The 25000-nt window shown below is 37.8% G+C and overlaps 1 protein-coding gene across 1 annotated transcript; it reads right to left on the reverse strand.

Annotated features, from left to right (window-relative positions):
* Nucleotides 1-24558, reverse strand: gfra1b (gdnf family receptor alpha 1b). Its single transcript, XM_042508264.1, has 10 exons — nucleotides 24272-24558; nucleotides 23631-23939; nucleotides 22456-22539; nucleotides 10451-10629; nucleotides 9688-9860; nucleotides 9049-9158; nucleotides 6179-6313; nucleotides 4590-4789; nucleotides 1603-1650; nucleotides 1-147 (listed from the first exon to the last, which is right to left on the reverse strand). Exons 1-10 carry the CDS (start codon nucleotides 24309-24311, stop codon nucleotides 1-3), a joined length of 1425 nt encoding a protein of 474 aa, XP_042364198.1. The 5' UTR covers nucleotides 24312-24558.
* Between the last annotated feature and the right edge of the window lie 442 nt (nucleotides 24559-25000).

Raw genomic sequence — 25000 nt, forward strand, 5'->3', positions numbered from 1 at the left:
CTACAAAAACAGTAAACCTTCAAGCCGTAACACTGTTGGTGTTAAAGCAAAGGCGATGAGCAAACTTGAGGAGTATAAGCAGGTGAATTTGGCTGCTGAGCTTCTAGGAATGGCATTTGAGTCACTAGACTCATCTAGTTGATGATTCTGAGGAAAAAGGCCATAGTTTTAGTGTTACATTGAGTGGAAAGTCAAAAAAAAAATTTTTTAAGTCTGAGATTTAAATGATGACAATATACAATGTATCCACATACAATGGTTTACATGATATCTGACAAATTAGTGCCCAATGAATAGTGTTGTCATGTTACATACTCATAGTAGAGTGAAGTACCTATGGCAAAGTTAGGTTAGGTTTAGGCAAAAAACATTTTGGTGGCTAGGTTTAGGAAAAGAAACATGGTTGGGCGTGGCCATTTCACTTACTCAATGTTCAGTTACGTACTTAATGTAAAATTACACTCCTAACCTAAACTTATGGAATAAATGTAAGGTTACGTAGGCTAGGTTTAGGCAAATACATTTTCATAGGTTAGGTTTACACAAGTAAAGTCACTTATGTTAGTTTGAGGAAAAAAAAACGTTTGGGTGTTGTCACGTTATGGACCTTATGTAAAGTTACATATCTAATGTAAAGTTATGTATTTAACATTAAGTTTCGTAGGTTAGATTTAGAAAAAGAAACGTGATGACAAAATACCTTAAAATAACTAAACGTTCACTTGGTTTCACACAGTCCAAAACACCAATCTCCTGGTATTGTGCTCTTTTAAGCCACTTTATTCTTTACTCCCATCAGCGTATTTGTCACTTAATCCCAACCTTACCGAATATGTGGGCTGGACCCATATTACTGACTCATGGCTGTGTTTGAGACATTCAAATCCTGGTGCATTACTTTATGAGGGCATACCTAGAAACAGTGCATGAGAACAGCCTACTATATTTATAACTTGTATAAATACAATAATAGCAACTTTTCTGATACCGATGGGCTTGAAAGTCAGGTCAGATATATTCCTTTGATTTGCATTGCACATTTTCAATTTATACTTAAAACACCTGAGTGGAAACAGCACAAAAAAGAAATTTTACACATGGCTGGGTGGAAAAATTAGTGTTGCAAAATGTAATTTGGTTTGCATCAATTTGCATTTTCAGTTGCCTATTTGCTTAAATTTGGTCAGTTGAGTGGCATTTTGATGGACTTGTTGGACTACACAGTTTCATCTGTGTTGCTGCATTTGACAGCTGTTACGTGACAAAAAATTGCAGTACAGATATGCTATAAAGATATGTTTGCAGTGTTGCTATTATAAACTTTGTCTCCAGAGAGCATTCACAGATTTATTTTTCATATGCAAAATGTTGAGCTCAGTTCATATTTTATTATTTAAGAGCCAAATTTAAGGGATCTATATAAAGATAAAGATATAAAGATAAAGATATATATAGTCATATCAGGTTCTTTTTCTTACTAATATCAACATCTGTGTGGCCTCAAATCTCAAAAGTATTGAGATTGCCCCTGTTGAAAATGTCCAAATTATTCAGGCTGTAATAAGAAAATTTAATAAAACAGGCAGAATAAAAAATTCTTACCACACACTGAGAATTATCCACTGTTAGATTGGACATTAGTTTTTGGGCCTGTAAGAAAGAAAACAAGAAGTGAGCAAAATATTCAATTTCTGAGTGTGTTTGCCTGTCTCTCAAGAGCACAAACTGGCTAATGGTGGTCTAGAAATTCTATGAAAGATACAGCATATATAATCATTCATTTATCCAGTCTCAGTGTAGTGGAATTGTCTTTGTCTGGAAGTTGAACTGTGGCTAAAGGAAGGGCAAAGTCTTTAGGATAAAACAAGGTTGAGTAAAAAATCATTACTGTAAGCCAAACTCCCTCTGCCTCAGTTGTGCTGCAAAATACACACAACAATAAGATTTATGATAATACTTTCAGCGCACACCAATTTCCATAGTTTAGACCTACATGGACGTCTTTGTATAATCATCCACCTCGAGCAAAAGGTGTAAGATTCAAGTGTGTGTGTTTGTGTAAAAGTTTGTCTGTGTGAGATCCCCTGTTTGTGCCAGCTCAAGGTTATGACAGTTTAATACATTAAAACTTTTCTGCTCCAAACCTTTTCAGCCACACATAAATATACACACACATATTTACACACACACACACAGACACAAACAAAGACACACACACACACTCACAGATACAGAGATGGAGTACAGAAAATGATAAAGTGACTATGGAGGTTTGGGAACATAATAAACAGCCAGTGCGTTGGTTCTTAAGTAGAGAGAACCAGGATACTGGAGAAGAGTGATTAATTGCTCTATAGGAGGTCTTTCCTCCTGCAGGATGTTTTTACTGGTGATAAATCATATTATCGCTATTAAAAGCCAATATGATAGATTGTCTCCCTTAAAGTATGTGATATCATCTCATTTAAAAATATAGCCCCATAGTATTTATCAGAAGAGGAAAGAAGAGGTGCATTGGTGAAACCCAACAGTTTCAAAGGAAATGTAGTACCTACTGTAAAAGCAGCTTTAAATAAAACCTGCAATTTATGATGTTAAATGTGAAAATCAGCACATTCAGTTGATTTGTTACAAATGCAACTGGTGTTAAAATTTACATGGATGTCTTTATATGTGACTTCTATAAAAGTTTCTGGTAGCACTTTTTAAAGACACATTGAAAGTTTTTGTAAACAACATCTTTAGGATTTGTGATACATGATACATGTTGAATTGAATGATTTAGATCCACGAAAAAACATTGCACTGCGGTAAAATCATGAACATTGTTAATGTCACTGCAAGGTCAGTTGAGTATTTAGCTCACTAATTTGATTTTGTTTAGGAACTGAAAATGTTAAACTTTAATTTTTCTGAGCACTTTAAACATTTTTCATCCATGTTGATTGACATTTAATGATAAGTATTTATTCTTGACCTGGGAAACATTAATTGAAAAACAGTGTAACCACAGTCCATTTAGTATGTACTGTAAAATAAGTTCAAGTTCACTAAGGACATGAACATTGGTCTTCTGGGAGAAATTTCTGTTTGTTTGGCCCATCCACCACCCCAACCTGTCTCCTTACATGGACTTTCGCGCTTTATACTACATCCTTCTTTATTCCTGTTAGTGTATGTGTCACGTGATTGCAGCCTTTAAGATTACATGAGTAATATATGGATTACTGGCTCATGATTTTGTGGATTATAAAGGAGTTCTGGTGCATTACTTTTTGTAGGTATACATATAACATATAATCAAGAATTCCAGCACAGCTACCAAATCTGGATTGTTTGGTTGATTATGTTTTTTCAAGGTCAAAATGAACTTTCAATCTCTACTTTGTAAGGCTTGATTTTTCGTTGACGGACTGTCAAAGCAGATCACCAGTATGTTACTCGTATGCTCAAATACAGCATTTTAATTATTTAATCTTGCATCTAATTTACTTCAAAGCTAAAAGGGATTTATGTAAACATTACCTCAATCTGGGTGAGAAAAAATTGGTACATCTTTAAAATGATACTGTGTCCCTGCTAACACACAGATGTAGACACACAGACAGACTACCCCTGTGGGCCATTTCTGATGTTACTGTGGCAACCAATTAGCTTTGACATGACAGCTTTGGAAACTCTGACTCCACACTGACGTCTCATCTTTCTGCCCAGGAGGGGGGACTCTGTGCATGCCATCATAAAACTGTCCCTGATCCATCAAGGTGACAGAGCCAGGCGTCTGACACTCAGACAGACACTCTCAATAGATCTCTACCTGTTGTTTAGGTCTCAATTTAGACTCAGGCACTTTGTCTCACAAGTTTTGAGAGGTTTCTGATGCCTTCAAAATTTACAAGGACAAAAAGCGTGGAAATGAGTCCAAACATTTGTTGTGGACGTAGAAGGATGTCATCTTTGCTCTTTGATTTTCCTTTTCAAACAGGAGTGTTTTTTTTCCATAAACAAGGCACAGCCACTAACTGACTGCATTGAGATGAATAGTTATAATAACTGAAAGGTATTACTTTGTAATGTAGCTGTATCATTTTTTCCATCAAATAATTCCCTGTTAGATCAATAGAGTTTCTTTGTTAGTGGGAACAGTGGAGGTACAAGATGACTGACAGAATCAAATTAGGTAGCTTAATGATTTCTAACAATGAAACCTTTACATTGTCTGTAAGTATACAGAGAGAGTCAAATAAAATGTACTGCTGAGCTGACTAGAAAGTGGCATCAGAATGTTGCTTGTTTCTTCAGGCTAGTTTTTGCTTTCTTTTTAGGTGTTTTTGAGCCATAAATAAATAAGCTGTAAATCTTCATCGCTTATCTCAGGTCTCACAGTGATGGTTTTAGTTGCTGCCTTTGATATTATCAAAAAATGTATGCAGTGATTCCATCTCAACTTCTCTCCCTACTTTTATTTTTTCTTTATACAACTTTTATTCTGAAATATAACACCAGTGTTGTAAGTTAGAATAAAAGATGCAGCCTATTCAAACATAGTAACTCTTACTTTTAAACCCTCTACTTTTTAAAAACTTTACCTGTAAGGTCCCACAGATGTGATATAATGAGTCATCATCAAGCTCCAGTTTGGTCATGTCTGTCAGTGCATCCAGTGCGTTACTGGTTCGGTCTTTTCCCCTTCGAGTGATGCTGGGCTCTAGTGCAGTGGGCTGAATCGGGGGTTGTGGTTGCCAAACTCCAACATCAGTGCCATTGCCAAATGCCTGGATGGCATTACCTGTAACATATAGTGTATTAATTGAAACCCTCTTGATCCTGTACAAAATCTGTTCTATCTAGACAGTATATAATTAGATAGGACAATGAGAACATACTGTACATATATGTGAGAAATAATGCATCAAATGTCACTTGATTCAATTAAAATTTTACATAAGAAGCATTATCCCCTGGAGTGTCCCATGCATTGGTTTTAAAGTGGAAATAGACACTTTTCCTGTTTTAACTTATCATTATTAACTAAATATTGATTGCACAGTGTAATGGCGACAGAATAGTGACACCATCAGCGTTTACCTCTGTTCCCTTATATATGCCTTCCTTTTACTATACAACTCTGTCTGCCACTAGGTACAATCTCCTGGGAAAATGAAGGCTCAAATTACAGCACAAATGAAGTAAGTCAACCATTGCACAACCAAATCTGGAAGAGGATAGCCCTTTTGTTTTCCTGGTAGCTATCAGTAGCTGTCCCCGGTAATGGAAATGGTGCACAGTAGAATAGCCAAGATATCTATAGAAAGATGCTGGTTCTTGTGGTAGTTGCTAAGCTCTGGAGAGCAATCAGGTTATATTTGTGTTATTGGTGCAGACAAAAGCACTTAGACACAGTATGGGGGTAAAAGTTGTCAGTTTCCACTTTAATAATATAGTCTGCACATCCTACAAGTTATCAGATGTCTTATGTCCTTGGAAATAAGTGCAAGTGGAATGGCCTGAAACATTTTGTTCATGTCCAACTAAAAGCTGCTTATAATTGATACTTTAGATAATTGTGTAGGGGAAGAAATTACTTGACCTTTCTCAAGAACCTTTTTAAAAGCAGTGTCTGCCTAATGGCTATGATTCACAAAAATGAACTTCATAACTGCCTGAAATAAGAAAACTTCTAAAATGATTTGTGTAATGTAATTTTCTCATCATTAATTTGACATTTATTCTTCTAAGATACCTTATCACAAGTAAAATAAAATGTTGGCAAGAACTTATTCTTGGATTGTCTAGTCTTGAACATACTGATTGGGCATGAATTCTTGTCAAAGCAATTAAGGACATTGCAAAATTGCTCTGTTGTATTCTTATGATTTGGAGTTGGAATGTGGAAATGCCACTGAATGCCACTCATTCTCAAATATAAGTGAAGAAACAAAATACATTCTTGAGAAATGATTGCTTGTACAACAATAAAGTGACAGAAATTGTGTTTGAAGGGAGAACACATAATGGACCATCACATACTATTCCAGTTTCCAGTAATTATCTCCCAGTCTACAATTTCAAAAAACCAATTCAAATCTAGACAAAAGAGATGGTCAATCTGGCCTCAAGCAGTGAAGAATAGTAAGAGGTTGGGGGGGAAATTAATTTCTGCAGTACAAAAACTCACGTAGGCATCGATTGTTGGTGAAAAACTCAGCAAATCTATCACAGTCTGGCTTGCTGTTCCCACTGCTGCCACAGTCACACCATGGTGACAGGCTAATACCAAGTGATCGCACATAATTGGGAGTCATCACCGTACCTGTAGCATAAAAGAAAAGAAAACTATCATTGGTCATTGTAACTGTGGAGTCATTAACATTCCTGAAACCCTCTATAACAGAACATTTTGTGTTTCACACTGAAATTTAATTGATCAGGTCAGCTGGTGAGAGTAAGCTTAGTCAATATTATAGCTTTTACTTACAGATTCTGCAGAATTACACTGAATTGCACGGTACCTTGTGGTAGAGCTCTGTTATGATGGATAACCATAATTCTGTTTTACAAAGGCTTTAACCTTTCAAATAGGGTTATACTGTCAGAAGGGGTGGAACCCATTGACTCTGCCCTCTGCCTCGACACTAACACAACAAACCTGCTGCAGATTATAAGCGTCACCGATTTACACAGTATCCCCATTATTATGTGGCATGGCCTGTTAAGCAACGTGCACATGATTTGATATGAGTTTTTCTACGGACAGTGTCAGTATTTAGAGAGTAGGGCAGCTGATGGCTGATATATAATGCCGGTTTTATATTGTTGATATTTCTTTCCTATTTTTTTGAATTTGATAAAATACAACAATTTAATAAAATAATAGTAATAACAAAATGAGACACAAAATTGCTAAGTTTAAATAAACATTTATTTAACACTGTTATTGTCTGCATTTTGTCTCTTTGCTTAAGTAGATCTACATTTTGTCTGAGTACACTCATTTTGAATAAAAAGGTATGAACTGAATAAATGTCCCCAGTAATTAAAAAAAAAGAGATAACGATGTAATTTGCAAACTGAAAGCAATTATAACAAAGCCCTACCCTATTATGTACAGCATGTATATTTTTGCAACACCTAGGCTTGTTATTAAATACATAACAATTATATAAATATTTGGTGCTACTTTGACACTTAAAGACTAGGGCTGCAAGTTTTTTTGGTCACTGTTGATTAAAATGTCAGTTATTTTATTGATTAATCAGTCGGTTGTTTGGTCTATTAAATACCAGAAAATGGTGAAAAATCTTGATAAGTTAACCTAGGCCCAAAAATGACATACTTAAATGTCTTATTTTGCCCATGAACCAACGATATTCAGCTTACTGTCACAGATGATTAAAGAAACCAGAAAATATTCACTGGAAAAAAAAAAATTGCAAAGCTGGAATCAGAGAATTTTGCCTTTTTTGAAATTAATAAATGAGTCAAAAACCAATTGATTAATTTTCGAAAGGGGGGATTAGAGGGTGTAACCTGTGTAAAGTAGAATATGAATGGTGTAGATTAAAATGTCTCCTTATTGAGTTTGCAATTGGTCACTGCTGCCTGGCGATCAAATCTCATTACTAAAACTCAGTGGGACATCATTTTTCCTTTCTACATAATTGAACCTGCTGATGAAGGAAAGACTGAACAAAAGGAAATGTAACGTACGTAATGACGTATCTGGTAAAGTAAAAAGACGCCTACTTCAGCGACCTGTGTTAATGGTGTTACAGTACTAAACACAACATTTATTGCTAGAAATGTGACATGATAAACGTATATATGTTTATAAATTGTCTAACAGAGCCACTAGTGATTGAAAGGCTGTGCAGAATTTACTGCTGAGCCAAGCACCACCAACATGGAGATTACATTTCAATAGATGTGGGAGAAGCATCAAGTGGTGCATGTGTTTGTTAGCAGAAAGTTGATGTGCTTTTATAGGTGATGAGAGGAGATGTTGCAGGGTCAGTCTTTCAAGAAAATAAAACTGCACCAATATGATGACATTTTGGATTTGAAACAGACAAAAGAGGTGTCCTAACTGGCTGCAGGTGACACAGAGCTGTTGTTTTGAGCTAAACTGTTGGTGGACCCCTGTTTCTATTTATTTCTGTTGCTTGGTTTGAATTTGCATGAATGAGGAATGGCTAATTCATGAAGTTGAAATACACTATTGTCTATACCTTTTTATTTCACTGCAAAAACATAAATAGCTTGTGGTGGCACCTGGCTGGTGGGACACTACATGATATAATCAGGTATACTGGTGTAGCCTGGTCCAGTGTTTGTCTTAGTATAATACCAGTTTGAAAATGTTTACACTGTTGTTGGGTCTGTTTTATCATATGGCAATTGTGTGGTTGTTATATTTTCAGATTCATGGCATGGCTGTCTCCTTTTAAAAACGTCTTCATCGAATGTAGCTGTGTAGGCAAGTGAATTATTCTACTCTGCGTGAGGAGGGCTAGAGTGACTGCATCATGGTGACATTTCATGTACTCTGTAAATGTACTGCTGTACTCGCTGTACTTGTTTTAAAGAACTGGTTTCTATTCTGTGCAGCTGCTTTCAAGAAAAACAGTTACATTTCCACACTTTTAATGAATTTCTGTCATCTTTTGGCTTAGGAAAAACAAAAAATCGGATCAAAGATTTGTACATCTCTTCTAATAACACTGCTAATGAAGAGAAAAAATAGAAACAAGTTTGATTGCTAAATGATTGACTAACAATGTGTATGATGTATATGAATTGAAAAAATGGCCATGAATTTTATTTTATTTAATCCTTGTGAGCTTTTTCTACAAGGATATTTTCTCAATTACTTTACTTGCAGCAGGTTCATCTGAATACATTTCACAGATTGTTGAGCAACAACACAGGCACAAAGCAAATATTAAGAAACACCATCAGTAGTCCAGCTTTCGGTCCAGTTACCAATCCAGCATTGTAATTTATCTTGCAAATTCTGTAGCACATTTTAAGATGCTTCACAGAACTCACCAATGAGACCTGAGTAAGACAGCAAACAGTCAGCATAGCTCTCCCTCAGACAGCCAGATATGGAGCGAGCTTCTGGCTGACAATTGCTGATGAAGTCTGCCAGCCTTGACCTAAAAACAACAGAGATGCAAATTATAGATGCTAATTCCCTGATGTTGTTATCAATCTTAAATTAGACTAAGTGCTCTGTCACTTTTATTAATAGTACACTGATTCTGGCTGTCTGAGGGAGAGCTATGCTGACTGTTTGCTGTCTTACTCAGGTCTCATTGGTGAGTTCTGTGAAGCATCTTAAAATGTGCTACAGAATTTGCAAGATAAATTACAATGCTGGATTGGTAACTGGACCGAAAGCTGGACTACTGATGGTGTTTCTTAATATTTGACGATTGATCGCGTTGTGTCTCTTGTTGACCCGAGTGCAGATGGTATAGTTTGCCTTGTGGATGTGTTCTGTAGAGGACAGAGCAGTTAGGTTTGAGTCCTTGTGCCTCGAGATGAGGCAGACAGTGTACAAAGTGTTTGTCGCCGGCGTTCTGCACATTTGTATATATATGTATATGTAACATTAGTATAAGAACATTAGACTGCATATTTGGAAAAATGATGAAGTCTAAGGATCCCTGTGTCTCTTGTTACCTGCAGATGTAGTTGGTCTTGCATGTGTTCTGTAGAGACAGACAGTTAGGTTTGTCCTTGTCCTCATAGGAGCAGACAGGTACAATTGTTTGTCGCCGGCGTTCTGCACATGCTGTCTGATCCCCAGCTGGACAGGAGCAAAATAGCATCCCATAGCTGTATTTAGTTGGAACCTTTGTTTTGGAAAGAAAAGAAAGAAAGGTTGATGTCTGCCAAACCTTTTTCTTCATTACTGTCTAAACAAACATCTTCACACTTCCATTGTAGCTTACACTTGTACTAGAGTAGTCGAGTAACTTACCAGGTTTGGAAATTAGCACCAGCCACCAGCCAATGCTGGTAAAATATGCAAGTGGCTGCTAAATTTGCTTCATTCACCAGCCAAAAAAACAATGGTACTCTTTTCAGTAGCTGGTTGATTTTGGAACAAAAAAGTCAATTTTCAACCTTGAACTTACCATACCCAGTTTATAAATACATAGTGATAAAATTTGACAAACAAAATGAACATAGAGACTTCAGATCCATTATGGCTGCCTTCCGACATGAACAGCAGCTTTAAATGGAGTTAAGTGTTGTGATAAGTTACTGAGATTTTTATGGAGACTGGATTTAAAGTCTGCTTAATAAGAAATTGCACTTAAAATAGCATTTTCCCTTTGACATTTGACATGTGGTTTTGATGGTGATTTGAGCAGCAACTATAAAGTCAAACACACAAAAAAAGCTGCAAATAGCTCTCACAATTAACATGCTTAATTACCTTGTCAAAGAACTGTCGTAGGGCCTTGTGGCATTTGCGCTTGTTGCAGACCTCAGAGGCAGACACCCTGCTAGTACAGGGGTTGATGTAAGCCGAGCGGTATTTCTTACATGTGTCATTCAGGTTACAGGCCTTGGCAGCATTCAGACAGTTGTTCTCTTTTGTAGATGCAGGCTCGACTAAGAGATGAGAGACACATCATTTTCTTATGTAAGAATTAGCGCTTCCTTGCACAGGTTAAATTGTTCTTTATGCATCATAAACCATCAGTGCTTTATGAACTTTATGACGACTAGAAACATAGCCGTGAGTGAATTAGATGACAGGGTACAGAGCAGCCAAGATGAAGAGAAATGTAGAGAAGTGTTGTCTGGCTGTGCAATTTCTTAAAGGGATGTTACACCTGTAAATTATTCCTTCTTTTTTTTTTTTTAGCTATAATTTTCTTTACAGTTTAACAGTTATCTTACCTCTGGATGAGTCCCTGACAGTTTAACCTGATCACACCTGAGAAATTGCACATCTCCATTCCTCTGATACAGTAAGGCTGGTCGATTAGGCACATTTTATTTTTGATTATGATTTTGCCTTCCCTTGATTTTCAAAGCAGGATAATCAAGAGTAAAATAACTTAGTAATAACTACCAATACCTGTCAATGGAATCCAGTGACTTTAAGGAGAGCATAACGTAACAGCATCAGTTTCCTGTTATAAAGGATGGTCTGACAGCAAGGTAAAGCAGAATATAGAATTACATATTTTTTTTAATGCCTGTTTGAAACCAAAAAAGACCAATTGTATGAGAGATGTGAACCTGGTTGAGCTTGGTCATGCTTGTCTTTGCAAACACAACATTTTCTATATTTCATCATGAATTATTATACCAATTTGTTGCTCCAGTTGCTTCATTTGTTGCACTTGCTTTGTTACACATTTGAACTCAAATTCTCTGGCTTAATCGTGTACTTCAGGTTGTTATCAGATCCTCCTCTCAGACCTCATTAGGTCTGGCATTTATGATCAAACCCCTGTATGCGCAACAGAAAGCCGCAGTTAGACCACACTGGCCTCACCTCTCTGAGATGAGAGCACAAACCTTTAATAATTAGAGCAACTCATAGTATATATATCCCAGTGTGTGTTTTGGTGATTGTGGCTGTTTTACTTGTCACACTCCGACACATACATGTAATTCAAGGGCGATTTTGTTGTCAGACTTACAGAAAACAAATGCACACTGTGAAAATAAAAACACCTGTTCAGACAGTGCATCTTCTCTGCTTTTAGTTACGTAAACCAAACCACCCATCTTTGCCTCCATCCCAGTATGCCCGTCTTTCCATCACAGCACAGCAAAAGCACTCTGCGGCCAACATAATGACTCTCACATCTCATTTTTCGTATTTGTTGCCATAAAGTCCTTCCTGCTCGACTGACTTCTGCACAGTGACACAAACTGTATCCTCAGCCTCGACATGGAAGAATGAATTCTGTAATTCTGCCTTTTGAGGTGGAATTGAAGCTCACTGCACTCTTTCATGCACCACAGAACGAGCCATGATTAAATCTGAATACATTCTTGAACCTCGGGTTAATCACATATTACAAAACCCATTACTTACATCTGACAAGTGCCTAGAGATGTGGGCTGTGATACTTTAGTGGATGTTTGTAGCTCTCGGGCCATAGGTGTGACACTTTACTTCAATTACAGTTACTGAGAGGAAAATGCTTGCCTTGCTTGTATTAAAAATGCACTTCAAAAGTTCTTACTCTTGGAGTAAAATGTGGTTGTATGTGTGTTTGTGTGTGTGGTGTGTGTGTGTGTGTGTATGTGTGTGTGCGTGCGCATGTAGCAGAGGGCCAAAGCTAAGTGTGAGTAAGAAGGTTGAAGCTGTAGGTCACAGAATGACTCCATATAGATGCAAAAACCCCCTGGCAGGAAAAAACCTTTCTATCAGGAGCAGTTTTGCATTTAATAAGATAATTTTTGGGTCATTTTATCTCAGTTTCAGGAATAATTTAAATACAAACCATGCTTCAGTGTCTTTAAGATCACAAGTTCATGGGAGGATCATGATCTTGTTAGGGGTGGGAATCACAGGACGACCCAGAGTACAATATTATCACGATACTTAAACCACAATACAATATTGTTACAATCTTAAACACTTTGCAATATGCTGACTATTGGGATAGCATTCAGTACATTGTGTTATATCCCGATTTATTAACTCTTTTCAACTGCAAGTTAGGCTTTGTCCCCAAAATTGTTGTATTTAATATTTCTTTATTATTCTATGAGGCTACCAAAAGTTTAATTTGTGACAGAAATATTTATTTTGATTGTTTCTGCAATCCTTTTACGTATTTGAACTGATCGCCAAGCTAAGCCCATTAAAACTAAGGTGATTTGTAAAAGTATTTAAACCTAGAATAAACATCTACCAATTTAAGTAAACATAATTCTAGTTTCTTGTATCCTTAGTGTATTGCCCTTGCAGTGCATACCAAGAATTGCAATTCTATATGTCCACCTAAAATATGTCATATCTTGTTAAAAGACCTACAGGCTTAAGAAAAACAAATCTCCCTCTGCCTTCTTAAGTTGCACCCCCTGAGCAAAGACCACCATGTTCCCATTGATGCAGAGCAAAAAACAAGCCAGTGTAGCAAACACTGGAATCTGACCCTTTGACCTCTGATAGGTTGATACAAAAGACCTTTTGAAAGACTGTCAGCCAGGTAGGGTTCATAATGAGCCTCAAAGCAGTGTTTTTTTTAATTATGGTGTCCTTGGGGGCTGTGTTCACTAATACAGTAAAGGTAAGAATATGAGAGCCAAACTTCTCTCTTGAACTGCAAAGACTTCCACTGTTGTTAATGCCCTCAGTTATAAAGTTTTCATATGTTATTACTCAAAACACCATTTTGGATCCATGAGCTTAAGCATGTTTACATTGTGTAAACTTATTCGACACCTCACCTCTTGAATAAAGGTGAGGTGCTGTAAAGACTGCATACAGGCAGTAGACCAAATAAACGCTTCATGAGAAAAGACTAGGACTTTGACTAATAATTATCAGTTAGTTGATTCATTTTTTGATCTTTAAAAATAGTAAAAATGCCCATTGCAAAAAGACTTTGACATAATTAAAATCACACCAGCAAACAACACAGCAAATGTTGGTCATGGTCTGCATTTGCCAGGTGGGAATGACACTAAAGAAATGCCTGAACATGTCTGCATGGATACAGCATCTGAGCCTTATGCATCATATTGTGTAATCCCCTTCTATCTTTTTGCTGTAGATTTATTGCTTAGACAGATTAATAATCTCTTTGCACAGTACACATGAAATAAAGAGCACCAACGGATCTTCCTGGACTGATGTCGCCATAGAGGCGGGGAGGTCAGAAGCAGTAGAGCTGGTCCATAAACCTCCTTTTTTTCTATATGGTTTAAATCCTGTGGAGTAGTTGTGAATAATAATCGTGTTCTGCCAAGCAATTGCTCAAGCCTACTCATTCATTGTTCTCTTAATGTAATTCAAAAATATGGGCAGGAACTTGCGTTCATGGAATTGCCTTTTTTTAAAATGTATTTATTTTTATCTGTCTGATATGTAAATCCTCCCATGTCCAGCAAATGCAGATTATAGTCATGCACAGTATTAGACTGACAGGCCAAAACTCAAGAGCCAGCTGTGCGCATAGAGATCTAGAGGCAAAGTCTGGATTACTATAAAGCCCACTGCACAAGCTTGGTTAAAACCATTAGGTCAGTCAGTGAAGATGACCAGCATTGTTTGGTAATACCACTGAGAGCAAAGAAAGTAGCAGTAGTAGTGCAGACTTGAATTTTGTTAATAAAACAATTACATTGTCCTTTGACAGTTCTGTTTGTACCTGTTTTAACAGTGTTAAGTCTCCCCTAAAGATGCAGTTGTAATTTCTTAGAGATCTCATGGGTAGGACTGTAGGGATGTACAGAAATGGAATATAATATTTATAACTATGTTTTTGTTAGTTCATGATTACCTAAAAATAAGTATCATGTTTTCGTAACCTTAAAATGAGCAGTTTATCTTTACAGTCAGAGTGGGTCTCTACAGTAGCCAAGAATGGACAAACAAAACACTGGCCTCTAGATACGGTCATCTGTGTTTTCGTGTTGGCCACTATAGTTCTCATACATGCTTGGCACATGGAAGCAGTTTCAGTTGGTTGCCATCTGCTTATCTTGAATACATATTTTTAGTCCTCCATTTCTGTAGCATTGTCTCATTTACATAAGTCACCTGTTTATGCAGATGAAGCCTAGTGAACTACCATTTTTGAGGCCTTGAGTTGAGCATTTTGGTGTTCGTCGTCTTGGATTTTTGGAGCCAGAAGTGATATATTTGGACATCCATATTTGGACAAGAGCTGTGGAGGAGTGAGGGGTGCATTTAACAGAGAACCCTATCAGGTCAGGGACTTAAAGTTGCAAGGTAGCCATACCTTAAAGTAAACTCTGTTTTATCATCTATTTTACTCTAAGTGGGACCATAATTTATAGAAATGAAAATCATGCTGTATTAAACAGGACTTGAAACTAGCAACTGAGAGACCATAAACCCATAAAAAATTTGTTTACTGATGTAATAAATCAAGTGAGAATTAGTCATTTTCTCATAGACTTCTATAGAATCTGGTCTCTTTTTGCAACCAATGGATTGGCCCCTGCTGGCTATTAGAAAAAATGCTGGAACCAGAGGCTATGTCCACTTCTCTTATACAGTCTATTTATTTAACACAAAATATTTAAACAAAATGTCTAAACCAGTCCCGATGCTACAATTCCTCTTTATTTCCCTCAAAATTCACCATTATAAATACTGAAAAATGCAACATCACTATATTGCAGAGCCTCTGCATGCTGTCTAGATTAATGGTATTAAATCCTCCTTCACAATGTATCACTGCTTTATTTAATCCTTCTAAACTTGCCCCTCCACTTAGTGCCCTCTTTGTCATCTCCCATAATGGAAAGAAAACAGCAGTGGTCAGGGACCATTCTTCCATGGCACCCTGCCTTCCAACAGGCTTCCTGCCAGCATCACTAAATCTGCGTCAGTGTCTCAGTATTTATGACCAGACCCAGGACCCATTTATTAAGTGCACCCATGTAATTAGCAAAATCTCACTTAGTTCATACTGCACAAGCTATTCCTTTTTGTAATTTAATCCCCCAATCAGTCATTAATCCTGTATTCATTAGAACAGAAATGTAATACCCTCAGCATTGCTTGTGTCTGCCATACTCAGTATGTTTCTGATATAAGATAAGGTTCGTTTTGAGTTTAGGGTAAGATGACTGGTCATATGGCGCTACTCTGAGTGCAGGACATGGGAGCGAGAGACGGAGCATGAAGTATGAGAGCAAATTGCTGTGGTTGCACCTGTTGTTGCAGTGCACAAGTCGGATATGTGGATGCCAAAGCACACTTTTGTTTTTCAGAAAGTCAGTTATCCACTCAGATCAAAGTGGTGATATTCAGCTTCGCCAATTAAAAAGATAACTTGTCTATGCACAGTCACACCATCAGCAGTTGACAAAAAACATTACTTTAGAGTACTTTCTCCTTTTGTTCTTCCATTCTGCTTTCAAGCATTAGTTCTTAAAATCATGAACTTGCATATTTATGCACCTGTATATCAATCTGAGAGATGTAAGGAAAGCCTGAGGCACTGAGAGGATGTGTATGTCACTGTCGTTGTATGAATGTGTGCAGGGTGATTTGCATGTAGATGAGGTTCTCTATGCAGAAGAAATGCACACAGTAAGAATTATTGTTTGTGTACATGCATGTGTGTGCAGGTCGTGGTTTGCTCACATCAAATAATTCCATGCCTGACCGAAAACATTTTCCTGTGTCACCTACAGCCTACAGCATTTTAGCATATTTTCTTATCTCAAAGCCATGATTAGCCATTGCCTGCATCACCCATGGTTGCATTTCCACTTGGGTGATAGCATTCCTGCCATGATTCATATGATTACTTTTGATTTGCATGATGTGGCCAAATGAAAGTGTGAATAAACAATGTAGCAAAGTAAGTTTCAGATATTTACACCTCAACATTTCGGGGCATTTCCCCTCAACATAAGAATGCTTACATTATACCTTTTCACAGGAAACTGCTTTTAGCGAAAACTGAAAATCGGTCTGGACTTGATCATAGACTGTATACAAAGATAAAAAAGGTGTCTCAGCTTGCTCACACTGTACTGAAGCCCAAATATCCCGGGCTCGGCTGCTCCCGTGACGTCATTAGCAATAGTGATCTCTGCTCTATCATACATCCGTCCAACCAATTGTGAGCTGCAAGATCAGTTGCGAGCACAACCGGCTGCACAACTGTCAGTTACAAACTCCCCTGTTTAATAGCATCAAATAACTAATTAAACCCAAACTTGTCAGAAAAACAAACAGTTGAACATACATCAACATCATCGAAACTACGAAAAATGGCATGAACCATATTTGGGAAAAAAAGTATTGGAAGTGTACATTGTGTTTTTAGTTTGGCCCATGTCCCACCCACTAACGTAGAGGGGACAGGGCTGAGTACCTATACTGCAGCCAGCCACCAGGGGAGATCAAGATGTTTTAGCTTTACTTATTTTTGAGAATCTTGGATTATATTTTATTATACCACTCTGTGCACACATCTACAAGTGCTTTATGCGCTGTTCAGATATCTCATGTAATATATAAGAACCTATGATGCTTTCTATTAGAAGGCAACATGCTTGCTAAAAAATAGGATAGTTTGTTTTATTTCACGCAACAAAAGGATCAAGTTTTAATATTTGATTACACAGCATCTAAAATAATTTCAAACTTCTAATTCACAGTTTGAGCCTATCATTTGGTTTTGAGCTCCCTCTGGTTAACTCACTTGGAATAAATTGTGTTATTCTGCGGTCACAGAGGGGCAGTAAGAAAACAAAGGAGAAGTGTGTGAAAGGAAATGCCTTCAGATGAATCGCTGATATGGCTGAAAGCAGTCTTGTGTAAAAAGGATCAGCAGATTAAAAGTGTTTTCTTCTACTCTGATGTTCAGCTGGAGCAGTTTGCTCATGTACACTCAGTTCACAGGCAGGCCAGGCCAGTGGCACAGGACAAAGACTACAGAGGATTAATCTGTTGCTTCAGGCAACGAGTTCCACTGAATTATTCTTGAGATCTTTGCAATGGAAAATCATCATGCCAAGCTTCATCTCTTGCTCACCGACTCGATTCTCTGAAAGACTGCTGATGAGTAAGGAGCACAGACTGGGAGGAGAGAGGAAACATACTGGGCTCAGTGAGAGGGCCAGTGCGAGTGATATTACCTGTGCCAGAGTGGCTGCTTACATGTAAATTTAGGGAAAGGCTGCAGGGCTTTTTAAACATCTGAGGTTTGTCACTCTGAATGTGAAAAAAGGGGTCAAGAAAAAGGAGTCCAATTTATGATGGTTATAGCATCGTAGGAACATGAGTGGCAAGAGTTTCATCAATAGAAATAGAGTATGTATGATTGATGTGTCTGCATAGAGCAGTGGTGGACAGTGACAAAGTACATTTACTTAAGTAATGTACTTAAGTACAGCTTTTGAGTATCTGTACTTGATTATCATTTTTTAAAATTGTATTACTTTGTCTCTTCTTCATGTGAATGACAAATATTTTATTTTTGCCTCTGCTACATTTCTAATGAATAATGGCTGTTGTTACACGTTACATATGCTTTGAAATCAGCGGATTATTTATTTATTTATTTTTTTAAAATGCAAAAGTGGATAAACGGTGACCACGTAATTCTGCATGAGGTTTGTTTGTTGAAGTGGTGTTTCACACCTGCGTATGTGCTACACAGATTGGGTAGAGAGCAGAGGTCATCAGTAGGCGGTTGGGTTTGGTTGTGTGGTGTTAGTAATGGCTACGGCAGTAGATGCAGGTAAAGAATCTCCACTAGATCACCCAGGCCATACCTCAATCCCATGTTTAAAGTTTTTGAGATGAATGATTCCTATAGTTTTAAATGTTTGCTCTGTTTACCACACGCTAACATCTGCTTAATTCCAGATGAACATTTTAAACAAAGTTGTCTGTGCTTGTGCTAATTATCGCTTATGTGCAATTTTTGGTCAAATTACTTTTTAGGAATTTGTCCGTGAGGTTGTTGTACGACATCATAAATATTTTTACTCAGTATTTTACTGTGGATTCATTCATGCTAATTAAAAGTTCTTTGAATACTTATACTTAATTGGATATTATTTTAAGGAAGTACTCCAGTACTTCAGCTGAAGTGATAATTTGACTCCACTTCTTACTCTTGCATTGGAGAATTTGACCAGGAGTATCTATACCTTGACTCAAGTATTGGTGTATTTTTTGTCCACTACTGGCATAAAGACAGAGCTATATTTATTAAGACTCTAACACTGATTTACATTGACATGTTCCTATCGTCTAAATAAGCCCTGGATGCATATATAGTCAGCTACTTTTTATTTTCAAAGGGAGCCATTGAGAACATAAGGCAGAATGAAATGAGTTTATTCCATTGCTCATTGTTATGTACAGTATGTGCTACTCCAAAGATCCTCTTGGGATGTAATCTGTTCTTATACCACTGGTGTCAGACTTGTTGAGGAAATGCAGAATCAGTTCATCTTGTCTCTAAAAAGTATGTTACTTATAATAAGTTGGAAATGTGATTGTACAAGATATACCCTGCAGCAATCTTTCCTTTTCATAGCTCTCGCTGTGGGATTGCAAAGTAGCATAACAGTGGAGCTGCAGGTACATCTGGAATCACCTGAAGTTGTCTTTAGCTCAGTGGAATTAAGTAAAGACTTTGAGTTCTCTTTGTTGTTGGCCTCAGGTACCCCAGCAAATTAATTTTAAAGACAAGATGTGTTGTATAGATGATGTTTTTCCTTTATTAGGGGTAGCTCTGTAGTCCCACTGTTCCTTCACAACAGCATTGGGTAATATCTCTGAAAGGCACTTGTGCATTGATTTCTAAATGACGCAGCGTTTAACTTCAGCTGTTTCTGGAGACTATATTCTCATAGTTGTATGCTTGGATGTCACGCCTTTCACTTTAAATGAATAGTCTTATAAATACATCAGAAGTGAAGCTTTATGCAGAAGCCATAAATGACGGAGAGTGACTTAACAAAGGTAGCACTCAAAACAGAGAGGAGTTATTTAATAGTCTCTCATAAGTGGGAAACTAATTTGTTTTTTCTCAATACCAGTGGCATGACTCTGTGGATAGTAATGTCAGTCTGACAGTCAGACAGCCACCTTAGTCCAGGCTGAAATATCTCAGCAGCTACTGGATTGATTGCCATAAAGGCATTCATAGTCTCTGGAGGATGAATCTTACTGTGTTTGGTGATCTCCTGGTTTTACCTCCAGTGCTACCAGCAGGTTTATGTTTTGACTTGGAGTGAAATATCTTGAAATCTACTTGATGGATTACCGTGAAATACAGACAATCATGGTCCCGGAGGATGAATTCTTATTCTAATCACTTTGGTAATGCAAAACGGATGACATTCCCATCAGCCTCAGCTGTGCTTTGTGTTTAGTGCTAATAAAGAAATTAACATAGTGAACATAACGTACCAGTAGAAGTTTTTATTTGCTGTTATTTTATTTTTTTATAAATCTAAGCTATCTATGCAGTACAAAGACACAGAGGAAACACACAGGCCTACTAAAGGCTGTGGCTTTCACGTTTACTCAAGAGGTAAAAAAAACAACAACTACAAGAATGCACTGCATTGCAGTGGGCCAATAAACACTCCTGCGGGTGGGTGACGTAATGTGAGCTTGGCCGTTTTGACACAGTTAACAGTCTTCAATCACAGTTAAACAGTGCACTAAAATATGTTTAGAAAAACATTTGAGAAGGTATTTGAAATGAGGTAACAGAAACTTGGTCCTGCTTAGTTTCACCATTTGATCTGAGTTTTGTAGTGCCCACTCCATGTTCACAAAGACCTGTATTAAAGCCATTTGTGACAAGAAATGTGCAAAACGCTAATCGAATTGTGCTTTATATTTGATCAGCACAGTGTTATCTGAGTGTGGTCTGATTCAGAGAGAGAGAGAGAGAGAGATAGAGAAAGAAACAGAAAGAGAGAAATAGAGAGTAATTCCTATAATAAAAAAACCTTAAAATACAAAATCAACATGTACAGCTAAAATCAAGTTCAATCAAAACAAGATGGGAAAAAGGTTAAAAGAGGTCACCACCAGCCATTTTGTTTAAGAAAATCCAAGTGGCCAAAACTTATCTTAAATACAAACGGATTAAATACATATAATAACAAACATTGATTTTCAGCCATTTAGAGTAGTGAGTATCATATCTTAGCAGTTGACCCATGGGATATAGTATGGATCATTCTATACTGGCTCTTGTGCATTATTTTACACTGCAGACTGCCTGAGGCCCAGCTTAGTTTCAGACAGGAATGAGGTCACTTATGGCAAATGGATTCCTGATATCTAACCCATTAAGTGATTTATTTTTTCTTAGAGCCTTTGGCTGTTTGCACACTGCTATACATTAAACTGCCAGCTCCATTTTCACCTCTGCATCGCGATTTATGCTGCTCGGTACTCACATACATATTGGAGGTTTTTTTTATAGTGATATAATAATGATAGAAAACACACTTAAACTGCCACATCTTCCATATTCTAAGTTGCTGACTTTGACAGAAGAGCACATTAGCAGCAGATCAGATTTTTGAATCTCTCTTAATCAAGATTAGAACATTTCACATTTATTCAGTTGGATCTGCTGTCTTGTCTAAGCTGCATCAAAAAAATGATTTTGTAGTTAAAAAATGACCTGAACATTTCAAGCTGCTTTTTTTCTTAGCCTTTTATAATTCCTGTTTGGTTTTACTAGTAGTTCCATTATCTGAAAGCCTCATGAATCCCCAACCACTTTTCCAACTTCAGTTTTCTTGCAATTCTTCTTAGTCTCACATTGCTAGACCTATCTCCGCACTATTCCAGCATGGGGGAGAAATCCGAATTCCAATAAATTTTTCCTTTACTTGCTGTTTGAAATACAGTTAGCCATTATGTCATTGCATGTGGAGCAGAGCCACTTTGATACGCTAAGTGGATTCAATCACAGCGAGAGCCAGACAGAGAGAGAGAGAGCCAGTGAGAGAGAGAGAGAATCAAATGACCATTTTTTTTTGACTGAAATGGTAGTTGGGCAGTGCAGCAGACGCCCTCCTCCAGCCAGAAAGCCCGACACTGAAGAGTGCCAGACAGAGCTGCACTTGTCACACACACAGCTCTTGTTCTATCTGAGCCATTGAGCGCAGACAGATGGTTAATTGCTCCTCTGTGTAATGTGTGTGAGATCTAAATATGTGCCTGCCTAGGTGTATGCTCCCAAGTCCACCTGCACTCCATTGACATTTTAGGACACGTATGGCATCTAGATTTGCAACAATAAACAACAAGCAACATTTCTAGTCGGTTTTCTTTTTTTTTTTAAATTCAGGCATTCATCCCTGCAAGCTCCTGGAGCTTCAAACAACACAGGCTTCGCTCTAAAAGCACAATTAATTCAAAACTAGCAGATAAATGCTACTTCCAGCATTAGTACTATGACAGTGGAACAACATGCAAACCCCTAATCATTGCTTTGAGAGCTGAAAGTGAAATACACTAAATTACTCTGCTTTGTATACGATGGGTCACAGTGGCAGATAAAAGCTTTTGTGACGGATAATGGGCGTTGAAAGCTGCAGCCTGAAACCAGACAGCAATAGAAAAGAGCGGCTGTCAAATAGTGACAGATTTGCGGTCGTGATGGCGTGACTTAAGCTGGGTTTAAAGCACAACTGAGTGGTAATGGCTCTGTGTACGCAGCAACTTAACTTTGCACAACTTAAACCTGAGGAATATCGGCAGCATCTTACCAGCGATGATGGGGGCCAGGCGGAAGATATCTGAGAGGCGGCTATTGACTGGTTCATACGGAGAGTACTCCAGCAAATCATTACCTGCAGAGGAAAAAAAAAAGACTGTCAACATTATGCGCTTGAAATGGTGTATGTGTAAACATCTGTGGTGTGGGTGGATGTTGTATGATACTTTAACATTATATCAATTATACTAAATGGGTAATCCCTGTTAATTACTCATATTGGCCTATATGAGCACTTGTCTTGTAAATATTGATATGTTGCTATGTAATTACACTATAGAACTTATGAAGTAGGTTGAAGTATAATGATCTTCTCACGTAGATTTAACTCTGGGTCGATGTACAGATAAACAGTCTGCGAACATGTCTTACTGCATGACTGATTCACAGGAAACGGAGGACTAAGTCAGTACAGTAGTATCAGTAAATATGGTACATTTTCTCAATTGTAAACTGATATACAAGATAGGTACTAGCACAGTCCCTCAGTATTTCCCTTTTAAAAGCTACTTTAGATTTCTACGCCACAACAATTCAGATGCAAATATTGAACTTTAAATTTAGGGACTGTTCCTTATTCATAAGAGAGGAGGGGGTGGTGCAAAACATGGGAGGCACTTCAAAAATTCGAAAATTTTTAAGCACTGAAATAATGTTTGAAAAAATATTTTTGATTTGGCTTAGGGGAATATTCAACTTTAAATGGTTTTGAAAAAGGCATGTTTTCCTTTAAAATCTTCAAAATCACACCATATATCATAGCCAGAGGCTGTGAAATATTGTTATTTATGGTGAAGGGAGGGTCAGTCAGTGACAATAAGCAATGATAAAAAAGTCCCTTATCTGACCTCTTTGCATTTTGTTATGTTTATATGTATGCATACTGCATGATAAGCTTGTAAAATATATTCTAAATATCATTAAATTACTTTCCAGAATTAAAAATGCTCACATTTTGACCAGCTACAACATTGAAATACTGCTTGATACAGATTGATTCACCTTTGATAATAACTCAATATATAACAATAATAAGGCCTATTCTTCTTGCATAAAATACTGCATAAATGTACTCTACTTCTTTTGATATGAATACTTCCATCAACATGCTTTTATAGTGAGCATATTAATCAGTCAAATAGCAATCAATAGTTTGCTTGTAAATACCCTGTAAACTCTGAAATATGCTCCAAAAGATCCGGAGGCAGTTTTTCTCCTTCTTCATGCCTCTTCTACACCTGCAGTTATTCAGGGGGCTCTGCTTTACAGCGTCTATGGCGCTGCGGCACTCGCCCTGCGCCTCGGGACCGGTGACCGCACTGAAGTTGCTCTCCCTGCCCGCCACACACTGCCTCATGGTCCGGTACTTGGTGCTGCAGCTGGACTCCTTCAGACATTGCTCACTGGCCTTTACGCAGTCCAGACGGGCGGGCCGGGAGGACGAGCTGCCGTCACCTTTCAAGGTGAACACCGTGTCTAGGAGTTGGGAGAGGGAAGTCAGAAATATGTGTGTTGTTCCGCACACAACCGATCAGCCAATTAACGTTATTTAATTGTATAAAACTCGATTGCACTATTACCAATTAATAGACAGAAAGATGCAGTAAGCATGTCACAAACTTTCTGCAATCATGCATCAACAATCAGTACAGACCAAACAAATTAACATCTATTTTGACGTTTGGCAAGGGATGTGCTTAATTCCTCACCGCCACTGTTTGCTGCGTGCACTGAGTTGAACTGTAAAGAAAATGTGCACTTTTAAAATATATAAACATAAAAATTCAACAGATGGATGCGTTACTTACCCAGGAAGGACAATAAAATGACAAAAGTTGTTAGAATCATTGCGCGTATACTTCGTGCGTAAAGGTTAAAGGAGTGTTTCGGGGGTTAAAATGAACTTGTCACACAGATCCGTTTTTCTTCGGGCTGCACATTTTGTGAGTTCAGGTGACGATGCATCCTGTAGATCCAAGAGTGAGAATCCAAACTCTCGTCCTGAGTCCAGTAGCTAAAACCACATCGTGCAAACCTGCCGGAGTCTTGGACCGTTGAAAAAGACACAGAGAGACGCGCTGACCATTTCCACTTCACTCTGCTCTCATCAACTCCTCTGCTCGCCCGCTGCTCTGTCGCTGTGTTTGATCGACACAGGAGCTGTCAGTGGGTTGGAGGACAAAACTTTACAGTCGCGACCGAAAAATATAAGAGGAAATCTCAGTAAAACTCTAAAACCATCAGTTTAACTTTATAAATAGATGAATTAAACTTTAATTGTCCATCACAGCCCTGAGCGGACTGTGTTTAAATGATACATCCCCAAAAGATGGAAAAATCCATTCCGTTTAGCAGGTGCAAAGACAATACAACCCCGTTTGATCCAGGCTGTCCTCCACTCCACACTCTGATGACAAACTGAGAGGTTCGGGATGCAACGCGGGAGGGCGTGACGTCACGCGACTATGCGCACAATAACCTTAATAAACCCATTAACAGCCTCAGTTTACATCAAACTGCTAAGACTGTCAGAACAA

Source organism: Plectropomus leopardus, chromosome 19 (assembly GCF_008729295.1).
Source record: "Plectropomus leopardus isolate mb chromosome 19, YSFRI_Pleo_2.0, whole genome shotgun sequence".
Lineage (NCBI taxonomy): Eukaryota > Metazoa > Chordata > Actinopteri > Perciformes > Serranidae > Plectropomus > Plectropomus leopardus.